Source organism: Zonotrichia albicollis, chromosome Z (genome assembly GCF_047830755.1).
Source record: "Zonotrichia albicollis isolate bZonAlb1 chromosome Z, bZonAlb1.hap1, whole genome shotgun sequence".
Taxonomy (NCBI): domain Eukaryota; kingdom Metazoa; phylum Chordata; class Aves; order Passeriformes; family Passerellidae; genus Zonotrichia; species Zonotrichia albicollis.
The window spans coordinates 74,825,494-74,838,110 of record NC_133860.1 but is presented as its reverse complement, the minus strand read 5'-3'; the positions used below and the strand labels follow the sequence as shown (position 1 = coordinate 74,838,110).

The 12,617-nt window shown below is 36.5% G+C and overlaps 1 protein-coding gene across 5 annotated transcripts in view; it reads left to right on the top strand.

The window, feature by feature from the left end:
- Positions 1-12,617, top strand: part of DMXL1 (Dmx like 1) — a 76,979-nt gene that overhangs the window by 56,868 nt on the left and 7,494 nt on the right. For all 5 annotated transcript variants that reach the window (XM_026794424.2, XM_014268105.3, XM_014268104.3 and 2 more), the window contains 8 exons: positions 892-1,031; positions 1,368-1,453; positions 3,308-3,509; positions 4,745-4,862; positions 6,119-6,181; positions 8,009-8,095; positions 8,732-8,853; positions 8,967-9,108. In XM_026794424.2, the coding sequence (XP_026650225.2) occupies positions 892-1,031; positions 1,368-1,453; positions 3,308-3,509; positions 4,745-4,862; positions 6,119-6,181; positions 8,009-8,095; positions 8,732-8,853; positions 8,967-9,108 (960 nt within the window). The remainder of the gene's footprint in view (positions 1-891; positions 1,032-1,367; positions 1,454-3,307; positions 3,510-4,744; positions 4,863-6,118; positions 6,182-8,008; positions 8,096-8,731; positions 8,854-8,966; positions 9,109-12,617) is intronic.

Genomic DNA, 12,617 nt, shown 5'->3' with positions numbered 1-12,617 from the left:
TTCTAGGTACTGATGTGATAGAATCTGCTTGTTTTTATCGCTCACGTGTAGCTTTTTCTAAAATGGAGCCTATACATATTTTTGAAACAGCTTTCTTGAAAACTCTTGTTATTTAAGGTTTCTTTTTTTCAGATAATGATATGAACAAATAATGTTGATTTTTATATTTACAGTGTACAAATGTGTAGATAATTACAGGTCAGGTATTTAGGGGAACAAGGAAATGTGAGCAGCATTTATCAGCTCTTTCAGCTGGGTGAAGTGCATGTGCATACTCCCTGGAAATCAAATTATGTTGCCTTGCCAAGTCCATTGTGGCCAGTCTTTCTTTCTAGAAAGTTACATGCTTCTGTGGAGCTGTACACACATTTCTATATCAAGTGTTATCTACATAAGCAAAGCAAGTGTATTTTAGGCTGGACAAAAAAAGAAAATGCAAATGCTGAATAGCACAGTGAGGCAATGATAATGGGCTGATCATAAATAAGATCAGGGAGAGGAGAGGATTTCTGTGAGCTCTTAAAAGAACTGAAGAGACTACACCCTAGTGGTTTTGGCTTCTCTTTGACAGGCTCGTGTGTGCCACATCTGGTTTGGTATATCTGGCAAGAAAATAAAATAAGACTTCAAAAACAGTTAGTGTTTTCATTTTCAGCATTAGAATTTTTCAGTAATGTCAAAAATAGTTAAGGTGTTAACTTATGTATGTAGTGCTTATGGACCATTATCCTTTTCATGAGGTACAAACTCCAAATGTTACTAAATGGAGTAAGATGATATGTCTGCTTTTTATAAAAAGCTTCCAGCATTGTAACTATTCAATTTTTAAAAGGTAATTTAGAATGAGATGTTGGCTAGAAGATATTTACAGATTTTTTTTGAAATTTTTAGCCATTTCTTCCATCGCAAAGTAGAGTGGAATATGATTCAGAAGAGAGTCAGGAAAGTGATGAAGATGATGAAGACAATGATGGAGATATGTTTGCATCAAATTCACATAACCAAGAGCATTCTAATTCAAATTCTTACAGGTAAGTAACACTTCAGAATGCAAGATATTTTGCCATGTGTAGACTTGCATTTCTGCTTTTTTATTTTTGAGATAATATACCATTTACTTGAAATTTTTATGTATTACCCGGTAGTTAACTAACTGTAGTTAATTTCAAATCATTATTTTATTCATTTTATTAGTATGTTGTGTAGTGATTTTTGAATTCAAAGTACCTATAATATTCTAAAGTATGGTTTGTAGTTTTCAGTAGTTTATAATGAAGATTTGAAGGTCTAAATTTAAAACCTAATATTGAATAAGTGAGAAAATTATTTTCCTATTAGTAAATGACTTACTAGTGCTTTCTTGTTAGTTGGTCACTGATGAGATTGGCGATGGTTCAGCTGGTACTTCACAATTTGAAGATTTTCTACCCTTTGGCTGGACATGATCTTTCAGGTAATAAGCGGCATAGTCTCTCCATACCTAATCAGCACATTAAAACAGCAATGTGTTTAATAATATGCATATGTGGTAGCTTTTAGTTCAAGAGTTCTTAGTTTTTTAGTGATACAGGAATAAATGTTCTGATAATGTTTATTATACAGCAGGTATATTTATGAAATGACATGGTGGGTGGCTGAGATGAATGGGTGAGAAAGAATGCTCAGGTCTCCCTGTACTTATGTTTTCTTTGCTTTTTAGTCACATAATCATGTTTGCAATATTTATTTCCTGGTACGATATTTATTTCCACTATATTTTTTTTGTGATTGAAGTAACATCATTCCTACTCCTTGTTTCATAGTCTCATGGAATGGTTTGGTTTTGGAATGGATCTTTAAAAGTCATCTAGGTGCAACCCTGCCCACCACATCGTGGCCAGGGATATCTTTTACTAGATGGTGTTGCTCAAAGCCTCATCTGACATGACCTCCCACATCTGGGGCATCCACAACCTCTCTGGCAACCAGTTCCAGTGTCTCACCGCCCTCATCATAATAATGTCTGTCTTTTATCTGATTGAAGTCTACTTGCTTGGTGTGAAAACATTACTCCTTCTCCTATCACTGCAGGCCCTGGCAAAGAGTCTCTGTGTCTTTGCTGTAAGTCTACTTTAAATACTGAAAGGCTGTTGTATTATGTCCCTGGAGCCTTCTCCAGTCCAGGTTGAAGAACCACAGCACTCTCAGCCTGTCTTCACAGAAGAGGTGTTTCAGCCCACTGTCCTGTTTTTGTTGCCCTTCTTTGGATCCCCTCCACAGGTCCCTGTCGTTCCTGTAGGGGGGGTCCCCACTCACGGATATGGTACCCCAGGTAGAGTGTCACAAGAATAAATTAGAGGGGCCAAATTCCCTCCCTCACCCTACTGGATGCTCTTTTGATGCAGCCCAGTGTGCAGTGGGCTTTTCGGTCTGTGAGCCAAGTCATGCCCAATTTTTCATCCACTGGTATCCCTAAGTCCTGCTCCACAGGGCTGCTCTCAGTGTGTTCATCACTCAGTTTTAGTACTGGTGATTGCCCTGACACTTGTCCTTGCTGAAACTTGTGAGAGTCACACGGGCCCACTCCTCGGGCCTGCCAAGGCCTGTGTGGGTGCTGTCCCTTCCCTGCAGGGACACAGCTGCACGGCTCACCTTGGTGTGAGCTGCCTGTGGGTGTCTCTCTCTCACTACCCTTGCCCGTGGCATTGTCGGAGATGTGGAACAGTAGCAATCTCAACACACATCCCTGAGGCATGACACTTGTTACTGATCTCCATTTGGATGTTGAACCATTGAATGTAACTCTTTGGGGGATGTCATCCAACTGGTTCCTTAGCTGTCAAACAGTCCATCCTTTTTGCTCCAGTGGAGAGGCAAAGATGTGTGGGGCACTGTTAGAGGCTTTGCAGAAGTTAAAAGTAGAGGACATCAGTTGCTCTTTCCTTGCCCTTCAGCACAGTCAGTTCACAATAGAATGCCACTAACAGATTAATTTGGCACAATTTGCCCTTTGTGAAGGTGCGTCCTCTTTCCCTTATCACCTGCCTGTCATCCATATATCTTGGTATCTTCCAGGAGGATCAGTTTCGTAATGATCCACTGCATGATATAATCTCTCCAATACTGGAGAAATCTGTTCCTTTTTTTTAGCAATAATGGTGCTAAGCAGTTCATCTTTTTATACTTGCAAATAACTACTTGAGGTTTGAAGAAAGCTTCCTTGTGGAGATATTCGTAATAAGCTTCAATCTTCACCTGCTGGAATTATCGTTATCAAGGTTATAACGGAAAGGGAAGGGGTTTTATTATTATTTACTTGTCTTTCTAGAGCTTCCAGTTAGCTCCCCGATATGCCATGCAGTTTTGAAAACTTTACAGCGCTGGGAACAAGTTCTTCTCCGACGTCTTGAGCTGTATGGGGGTCCACCTCAGCATTATATTTCAGTTCATGCTTCTGAAGCTGCCCTCGCTGCTGGTCCTGCATTGCTTCGACACAAAAGTTTACTCGAGCCTACAAACACTCCTTTCAGGTGAGTCTAATTTCTGTAAACACTGACTGTAATATCTTTGATATAAATTGAGTATTAGGTTGTTAGTGATAGATTGTGACTTCAGTAATTATGTGAAATGAAGGGTATATGTCAGATTTCATGCATCTCTGGTCCGAAGCAAGAGCAGGAAAAATGTACCACAGCTTTTAATTTTTTTCAGTTCTTTTTCTTATGCTTAACATGGATTCTGAGTTTCTCTGGAAAAAGTATGCTTGACAAAAAATAAAGAATAAAACATTCATCTTGAGAGGTAATGGATATGGATTAGTGACAGTGAATTAAATAATTGCCTCACCTTTAGAGGTAATAAAATTACCTCACAGTCTTATCAGTATTGTTACCTGAATTCAGAGAAGAAATACTTACTATTTATAATGTTTGCATATGTATGACTTAACATAATTGCATGTTCAGCCAGAAAGTGTGCTCAGTCTCTCAAAGTGTAATTTTTATATAGATTTCTGCCTTTTAGTGTTACTGACACTTCTGGATTTCAGAATACAGAAAGTCTGGCTTTTTGTTGTAAAATATTTAATCATGGTCACACTTTCAGTAACTCACATTGCTTAAAAGTGATCAGTTTAACATGTATCTGCTGTCTGACATTATTTTTAAATTATGATTTAAAGCAATTCAGAGTTTGATGGATTTTGGCTTGTCATAAGCAGCTATATATAGCAGCTGTATTTGTATTTATAGTTCTTGCTTGAGTGTGTCGTTTCTAGGGATAAGCATAAACATTTGACTTTTGATCTGATTCCACAATCCTTCCAGTTTTGTTACTGAAAAATCATGGATGCTTCAGAGAAGTTACACAGCTGATGATGTGTTCCTAGCAGGAAGTGTTAGTCATTCATTGTCCATGTGAAAGAATCACTCTTTAGGACTTAACAGAAGTGATTCATATTCTAAAGAATGAGCTGGACTAATAAATAATTGGTATGCTGCTCTTACCATTGTGTAATCTCTTAAAGAGATTTTCTCACTTGTCCCAAGATAGAAGGAGAAGATGCTACATACTCTATTTCTTCTTTCTTTTGCACCTCCTCTCAGGAAGAGGGTATTAAAGTGCTTTCAGATTGGTCTTAGTATACTGTCTATAGCTCTCTAGTTTTGCTTCAGCATTTCTTCTGACTGTAGTTTGATTAGAATATAAAATACTGCACTCTTGTATAAGTATGTGCATGGTGCATTTATTCAACTTTGTTCTGTAGATCTAGCAGTCATGTTGCGCTGTCTGTGAAGAGGCTCTGGCAGTACTTGGTCAAACAGGAAGAAGTCCAGGAAACTTTTATCAGAAATATTTTTACCAAGAGGCGATGCCTAAATGAGGTTGGTATGGTATATAAAATTCAGAAAATATTGCAGGTCAATCTGTCAACTTCCGTTTAAGTTACTTGGCTGGCTTGTTTACTTCTGCTGCATGAAGGGTTGATGTACTTGTCAACGACTCCACATGCAAAAAATATTTTTGCCTTTTTCATAAAATACAAAAATAATCAGACTTTGACTGTAGAATGAAAACTAGCACAATATTGCTACAATCAGTCTCTTCTTTAAGATCAGTATAAAAGCTGCCTCAAAAGAAGGACAAAATGGACCATTTCAAAGATTAAAACCAGTAATCTGATGAGCCAGAGTATCGAAGTTCTAGTTTGTCCCTGCCGTAGTCACCCTGGCTTTTATTCACTGCTTATGATCTACCATGTTATGATTGAATTTTAATAAGAAGAGTGCTCATGCAGCAATTACTATTTCTGTCCCTGATTATTTGTCACAGTGTCTAGTTGGTTTTCTGTTCCAGATGCAATTAAATGTTTTTAATTTTGGTTCTGTAATGAGCTTTTGGATTTTTTATCTCACTTTCCTTCTTTTTCTTACTGCTGCTCTTAATTTTGAAAGAATTGCTGGTATTACAGAAAAACTGTAGCATAGCAGAAATGGAGGAGAAAGAAGCAGATGTGAACAAATTAAATATGCAAGAGAAAGAATATTCATGACTAGTAAAGCCATGAAAATGGAGAGTTCTGCATGACCTAACCTTTGTCCTGTCACAACTAAAATATTAGCTTGTTTAGGTAATGTTTGCTAATTGTGTTCACTACAGAGTGCCGTTAAAAGGAAAATGTTTCCTCTTTGCCATTAAAAGTGCACCACGTCTGACCATATCTTATCTTAACACAGCCATGTTATGCTGTATGGACAGGTATTTTGGAAAATTTTAGACGTGTTTTATATGTTTCAAGGTAGGCTCACAGCCTTACAGAGCGTAATTTGCTATATTTTCTATCTTGCTGCTGATAAAATGTCAGTGTAGACTGCCTATTTTTCAAGAAATTTTGCTTTTGGGATGGACATGGTGCTGTTACAGTACAGAGTAGGTAAATCAGTGTATTCTGTACTGAAAACAGAGTTTAGAGTTTGTTAATTATTCTTACTGATAAAATATGCACCATGTGTTTGCAGACATGCTGTTGTGTTTCAGTTGTCCTGTGTTTGGGTAAACAACAAGGAACGGGGGATTTCTTTTATACCATGCATGTTAGGTCTTAATGCTTTGTTTTGTGGTGTTTCTTTCCTTGGTGAAGTCCTTAGAGGAGCACAATGACACCATGAAAAATTCCGTGGTGGAGGACCCCATCATCAATAAGGTACACAGTAATAATCCTCAAATTTATTAGACCTAACATAATTACGATTTTTTTTTTGTCTAAATGGGGCTGATCTCACTTTAAAAAAAAGTCTTTGCTCACATAGCAAACAAACTTAAAAATTCAAGAAATGCAAGGGATTGAGTTAAAACGGTTTCAGAGTTTATCTGAAATTTAATTGTCTTAGCTGCATCAACCGGGTACAAACAATATCTATTATCAGCTTCTGTAGATTGGCCATGTGAAGAGCTGAAGTTGAGATTTTCCCAAGTGACAAAAATTCAGTAGTGGTATGGTACACAGGACTTACAGAACCTTTGACCAGTATGAGCTACAATAGTTGCTTATAAGTGAAGGCAGTGAGCTGCACTTTGATCAGATTTTTAGCATGATACAAGTTGGCTACTGAAAGCTTTCATTGAACCTTATTTAAAAGATGGTGACAAATCAACCCATATAACAGTGTTTTAGCAACCATCTTGAAGGATTGGTGTGACATCTTAAAAAGGTCGAATACTATGCCTAGATACTCAAATGAATACCATATTCCTTTCTTTTAGAAAACTAGTGTGAGGACAGAAATGTGAACCCTCTGTGACTTGGGCTACCTTGTTAATCTTAATTATGTGATAATGTAATATTAGCAAGTCAGTAATTGGAACTGGCTGGAGAAAAAATAATTTTGTGCAGGTTTGTTCATCATAAGACACAAATAATGGTTTTGTATCTGTTTGCCACTGCAGTTTTGTCCAGCATTATATACAAAAAATCAATGAAGTATCAATTTTGTTTTGACTTGAAAAAAGATATTCTGCTTCTTGGTCTGTAACAGCTGTTTTTTTAGACTTTGTAAAAGATCTTTTTCAGTTCTTTGACAGAAAAATCTTACTGTTTTTCAAGTAAAATATTATTGTTTAAATCTTTTAAAGCACAGAAAATTAAGAATTTGAAGATGAGAGGCTTGAAATAGTTCTGCCTGTTAGTTTGGGGGTTTTTTTAAATTAAATATTATGTTTGTAACTCAGTTTGAATTCCTAGGTCACAATTAATTTGGCAGTGTTATTGTTCTTACTGTAAAATTACTTTCTAACAGTCTGTGTCTGTAATCTATCAATTTAATTCTTTCAGTGCTGAGTTCTTTAATTTTAAAAAGGACTTGCTACAGTGCTGGTTAAGTTTAGAGTTTTGTTGTGTGCTGGCATGTACCTGATTGCATTTTTAAAATACAAAATTATAGACAGTATTCAAATCCAGCATTAGATCGCATGGGAAAAAAAAAAAAGTCATAGCAAAATGTTTATTGTTCTGACATGTACAGGATTCCGGATGTATATAATTACAATAATTGCGATTAGATGCACTGATGAAGTTCAAATTCATTTTCCGATTCAAGAACTTGCTTGCACCTTCTTTTGAACTATTTCATCAGTTTCAGTGGCAAAAGGTGGTTGCTAAGAGTAATCATAAGCTTAGCAAATTTTTTTGAGAGCAAAACATCAAAATACAAAATTTCAATCAACAGTGTGGTGCATGTAGCCTTGCTAGTTTTCAGCACCCCTGAAGAACTTGAAAATGAACACAGTACTGTGGCTTGTGTGACAAATTACATTTTCTCTGTTGCTGTGGTAATCTTAACATGGCAATGGGAAGTATATTGTTACACAAAACTGGTGTAGTATAATTGTTACAGGCTATATTTGTTGAGTTTTCTTTGAATTAAGATTAGGGGAAAAATTTTCACATGTAATGTTGTGTCTCTGTACTTTCAGTAAGAAGTGGTATTGCACAGAAGTTTGCATTTAAATGTGCCTTGTTTTTTAAATATAGATAGAAACAGATTTGGGATACCCTGGTGGCAAGGCAAGAATAATCCATAAGGAGTCGGACATCATTACTGCTTTTGCAGTCAATAAGGTGAGTATAAAGGAGGTGGAATAACCCAATTGCTGTGTTTTCCACCTGATACACAGGCACACTGTGACTGGGTGAAATAGGCTTTGCCAGCCATCCTGCTGTTTTTAGCCCCTACAACTTTTAGCAGTCCCTTCTCTAAAGCACTTCAAAATTACCTTTTCATGAACAGTTCTACTACAAATTTTCTTCTGTTGTGCAGTGAATTGATCAAAGGGGGAGGTGGCTGCAATTTTTTTTTTTAGGCTTGTGTGTAGGAGTATTTGTCCTTTTCTGTCAAACAGGAAGTTATATTTTCTCTGTTCTGCCACGTAATGCTTCAAAACTTGAGGAGGGGAGACTGGTTGCAAGCCTTATAGTATAGTTACCTATTGCTTATTGTCTGAAAAAAGCAAGGAGATACTTGAGCTGCCTGAGAGGTACCAGATGCAAATAGTGTGTGATACTATCCCACATGCAAATAAGTTTTGAAAGGGAAATGTCAAGTATAAGTGTATGTAGACTTGTAGATGTAAATGTTTGGGGTTTGTAAATTACGTGTATATTTTTGTGAGCAACAGTGCCATAATCAGAAAAAAATAAGTCCATTTTTGAGGTTTCGTCTGTCTTTCTGCATGTGTTTCTTTTTTTTTTTTGCAGGCAAATCGGAACTGCATTGCAATAGCATCAAGTCATGATATTCAAGAATTGGATGTTTCTGCAATTTTAGCTACGCAAATCTACACCTGGGTTGATGATGATATGGAAATAGAAAATAAAGGGTATAGGTTCTTTGTTTTCAGTATCCCACTTGAGTGTGCTTAAATCAGAGTAACAAAACATGGTATTTACTGTTGCTGTTCAGAATCTTAATTTGAAATGTTTTCATCTCTAGGGCTGATGATTTCCTTGTTATACACGCTCGTGATGATCTGGTAAATGTTCAGGGAAGCACTCCTTATACTCACAGTAATCCTGGCACACCTATCAATATGCCTTGGCTTGGTAGTACACAAACTGGCAGGGGTGCATCTGTGGTAAGTCACTTGTCAAAGATTAGCTTTTTGTATTCTGTCTACTTCTTTCCTTTTATCTGTTCAGTCTTACTTGTTATATTTTGTAGTAGAATACAAATATAAATATAACTTAAATATATACAACCTTTATATAAGTAAATATAACCTTTCTGTTATAAAACCTTTCTGTCGTAAATCCAGGCAAGCTGGATGTTTTTGGTAACAATTCACTTAATAGGTTAAAATACTGCACAGAATTTAAGGGACAACTAAACGAGCAAAGCTTTCATACATGCTTTTTTTAAAAGCATCATCTAAAAGCACAGAATAAGGATTTAGGTAAGAAGTTAGACTATAAATTCTTCTTTAATGACTTGAAGCTGAATGGTCTATTTAAAAAGCATATATTTAGCAGGTTTCGGAACATAAATTCATAAGGATTGGGTAGAAATGTTTCTATGAAATTTGTGGTGGCTTGTATTTAAAGCATAAACTTCAGCTTCATTCTGAGCTTCAGAAAGAGATCTTGTGTCTGGAATGAAGCTTGGCCCTGAGCAAAGGGCTATTAAGTTAGATTTAATTCAGATCAAATGACAATTATAGCCTGGCCATTGACATTCTTATCTTAGTTCCTGTGGAGCATAGATGGAGATCTGTTGATTAGCTGGCTGAGAGATGCCTATTTGGAGACACCTAAGGGAGCTGAAATGGTCATACAAGACACCAGTATCTCGGTCCTTCTGCACATAGGGTGCAGAAAGTGGAATTTTCCTAACTAACCGAACATGTTAAGTCTTCAGACTTGGCTGTACTTGGTGTCATTTAACAATTAAAAGCAAGTTGTAACTGGTGGCAAAATTAAGTAACCATATGTTAATTAATATTGTTGTTGACTTGCAAATAGCTGATGAATAGGAGAAGTAAATAAGGAATAAGCAAAATAAGATTGATAATGTTTTCCACATATAGAAGTGGGTATTGTGCCAGTACCTACACCTCTGCCCTCGCTTTAGGAACTACTGATCCTAGGTGGCAGTGTTGCAGCTCTGCTATTTCAATCGGGTCTCTTGTGCAAGTATTCTTTTAATGCCTTTGCCACTTTCTCCTGTCACTTTCATTTTTTAAATATATATATACGTACAGAAGCTTTGTGTTCCTGTATTTCTCAACCTTAATTGTGTAATATATTAATGTAAATGGTATTTACATGGCCTTTTATTTTGCATGCTGTAAAACTTTCTTCCTAAATATATTTGGCTATGCTCGTGTTGAACGCTTTTGCTGTTAAACTTTGGACCTAAATTTTGTCTGGCGTATGGTTTGACTGTGGCCAACAACCCACTACAGAATAGAACAGCACCTGCCCAATAGGGAAGGAAGACAGAGGTACCTAATGAAGGACAAAGTAAATGAAGGAAAAAATAGGAACATCAGGGAGGAAATAGTGATGCTGTGGAAGAACTGGAACCTGGAAGAAAAGCAACTTCACTAAGACCTTTCTTTTGCTACTGTTTTCTACTTTGTTCCTTCAGATACTGCTGATTCTTGACCTCATCTTTGCTTTTCCATAATGTGCAGCCCATTTAGTAGTTGTAGCCCATTGTTTTGTACAATTACTGGCTGTCCAATCTTATTGTCTTTGCTTCACTTTCATCAGCAAGGGACACTCAGGGAGTTAAAATTTTATTAGCTGTAAAGTTTTTCTGACACTCCTCACTGTTCCCTGTTTACACAGCTCATACAAGGAAGTAAGGAGGGTCAGACACTTCAGCACAGTTTGTTTACACAGGTCTTATAGGAGGTGTTTGTGAGAGAGTACTGAAGGGAATAGTATGTTCCTACAACTCTGAAACTCAGGGAGTGTTACTAACAGCTTGTCATACAATTCAGTGTGACTGACACCAATATTTTACAGTTTAACAATGGGTGAGATGGAGTTTAAGCGCATTTTTATTTTTGAGTCTTAATGTACTCAAGACACAAATCACCCAACTGTCCAGCAAAGCAATCAGTGTTCTAGCCATCAGCTGTTCTGAGGGCAAACTGAGGGCTAGCAGTGTCAAATGTCAGTTACATTACCAATGGAAGTATTTGCATTTCATAATTGTACTTCTAAATTGGAGAAACTGTACCAAAGAGTTCTGTTAGTGTAGCCCTTCAAAGGCACATTTCTGTAAATTTGCATTTTTCCAAAGCATAATCCAGCAGGGGTTAGGGGATCATGATGCATGCTTGTCTGTTGAATGGAGGAAGATGACTTCCATTAGCTTCTGGGTAAAAGTTAGTTGCTGTAAAACTCAATACAGCCCTTCATTTTAGTGAAGAAATAGAGTGGACATGAATTGTTCTTCCATTTACATTCAGAAGATAAGCTGTGAGTTTAGAGAGCAAAGTATTGCAATTATAAGTGCACATACCACTCTGTAAGTGTTTGAAGAATATTATTCTCTGTTGTCCTGAATTTTGAAATGTATATATAACTTTACCAAACTATTTTGCTTTTTCCTTGATATTTAAAGTACTTAGAGAAAAAGAAAGTGACATATATATTTCAAGATCATATATTTTATCTTTAGAAAGTGTTTTGGAATGAGCTGAGGGGCACAAGGCTTTCTTTCAACAGTGGTAAAACTTTGAGAATTGAAAGATCTAAATCTGCTTCCAAAATGTAATTAAGAGGATTGTGGTTATTCCACAAATACAAACCCAGCGAAATTATACAAGAAAGTAAATTATTTCCCTTTTCAGTATTTTTCCTCTTTTTGTTTGCAAACTGATAATTTAGAAGCTATTTCTTTTAAACTCTATTGATCATATTTAGATCATATTTAGGATTATAAAGCACATGAAAGTTTGTAATTCCTGCCTCCTTCCAGTTGACCCCCTGATATAATTGGAGGCCAGGGGAGAACAGCATAATTGAAATATCTCATCGCTATCTACTGCCCCATGACAAAGCAATGTTAAAGTACTGTACAAGATTACAGCAGTTTCAATCCACAGTTGGATTCAAAGATGTTAAATGTCTTTTCCACTGAAAGTGGTTCAGTGCCAGCTTGCTGTTGGTGGGTGGTAAGTGATAAGCTGCTGTGTTGAATATAAGTGCCCTGGCTGCAAAATTTCGTATGTGTTCTCATTTGAAGTTAGCACCTGCCACAAATATCTACTTTGCCCTTCTCAAATGTTGAGGTAAATAATACATGTAAAAGCAAACCAAATCCAACAATTCTCTGAGGGAAGAGGGTCCTCAAAGAAGTCAGATACTTCTGAGAGCTGTTGGGGAGTAAAAGAATGAAAACTTTAACATACATTAATAGAAAGAAAAGAAGGGAAGAGACAACACATGCACAGATGTATTTCCATGATTAAAAATTCTTTACTCTTTTTTTCCTTTTTGTGTTGAATATATAATTTTAATACCTGGGGGTTAAATGTTATTCTCTAATGTCTCCAATCCTCTTTGCACATTGAGTTCTTCCCAGTTGGAATTAATAAAATGAGAGAAAACAAAGATCTGAGTGATACGCCTG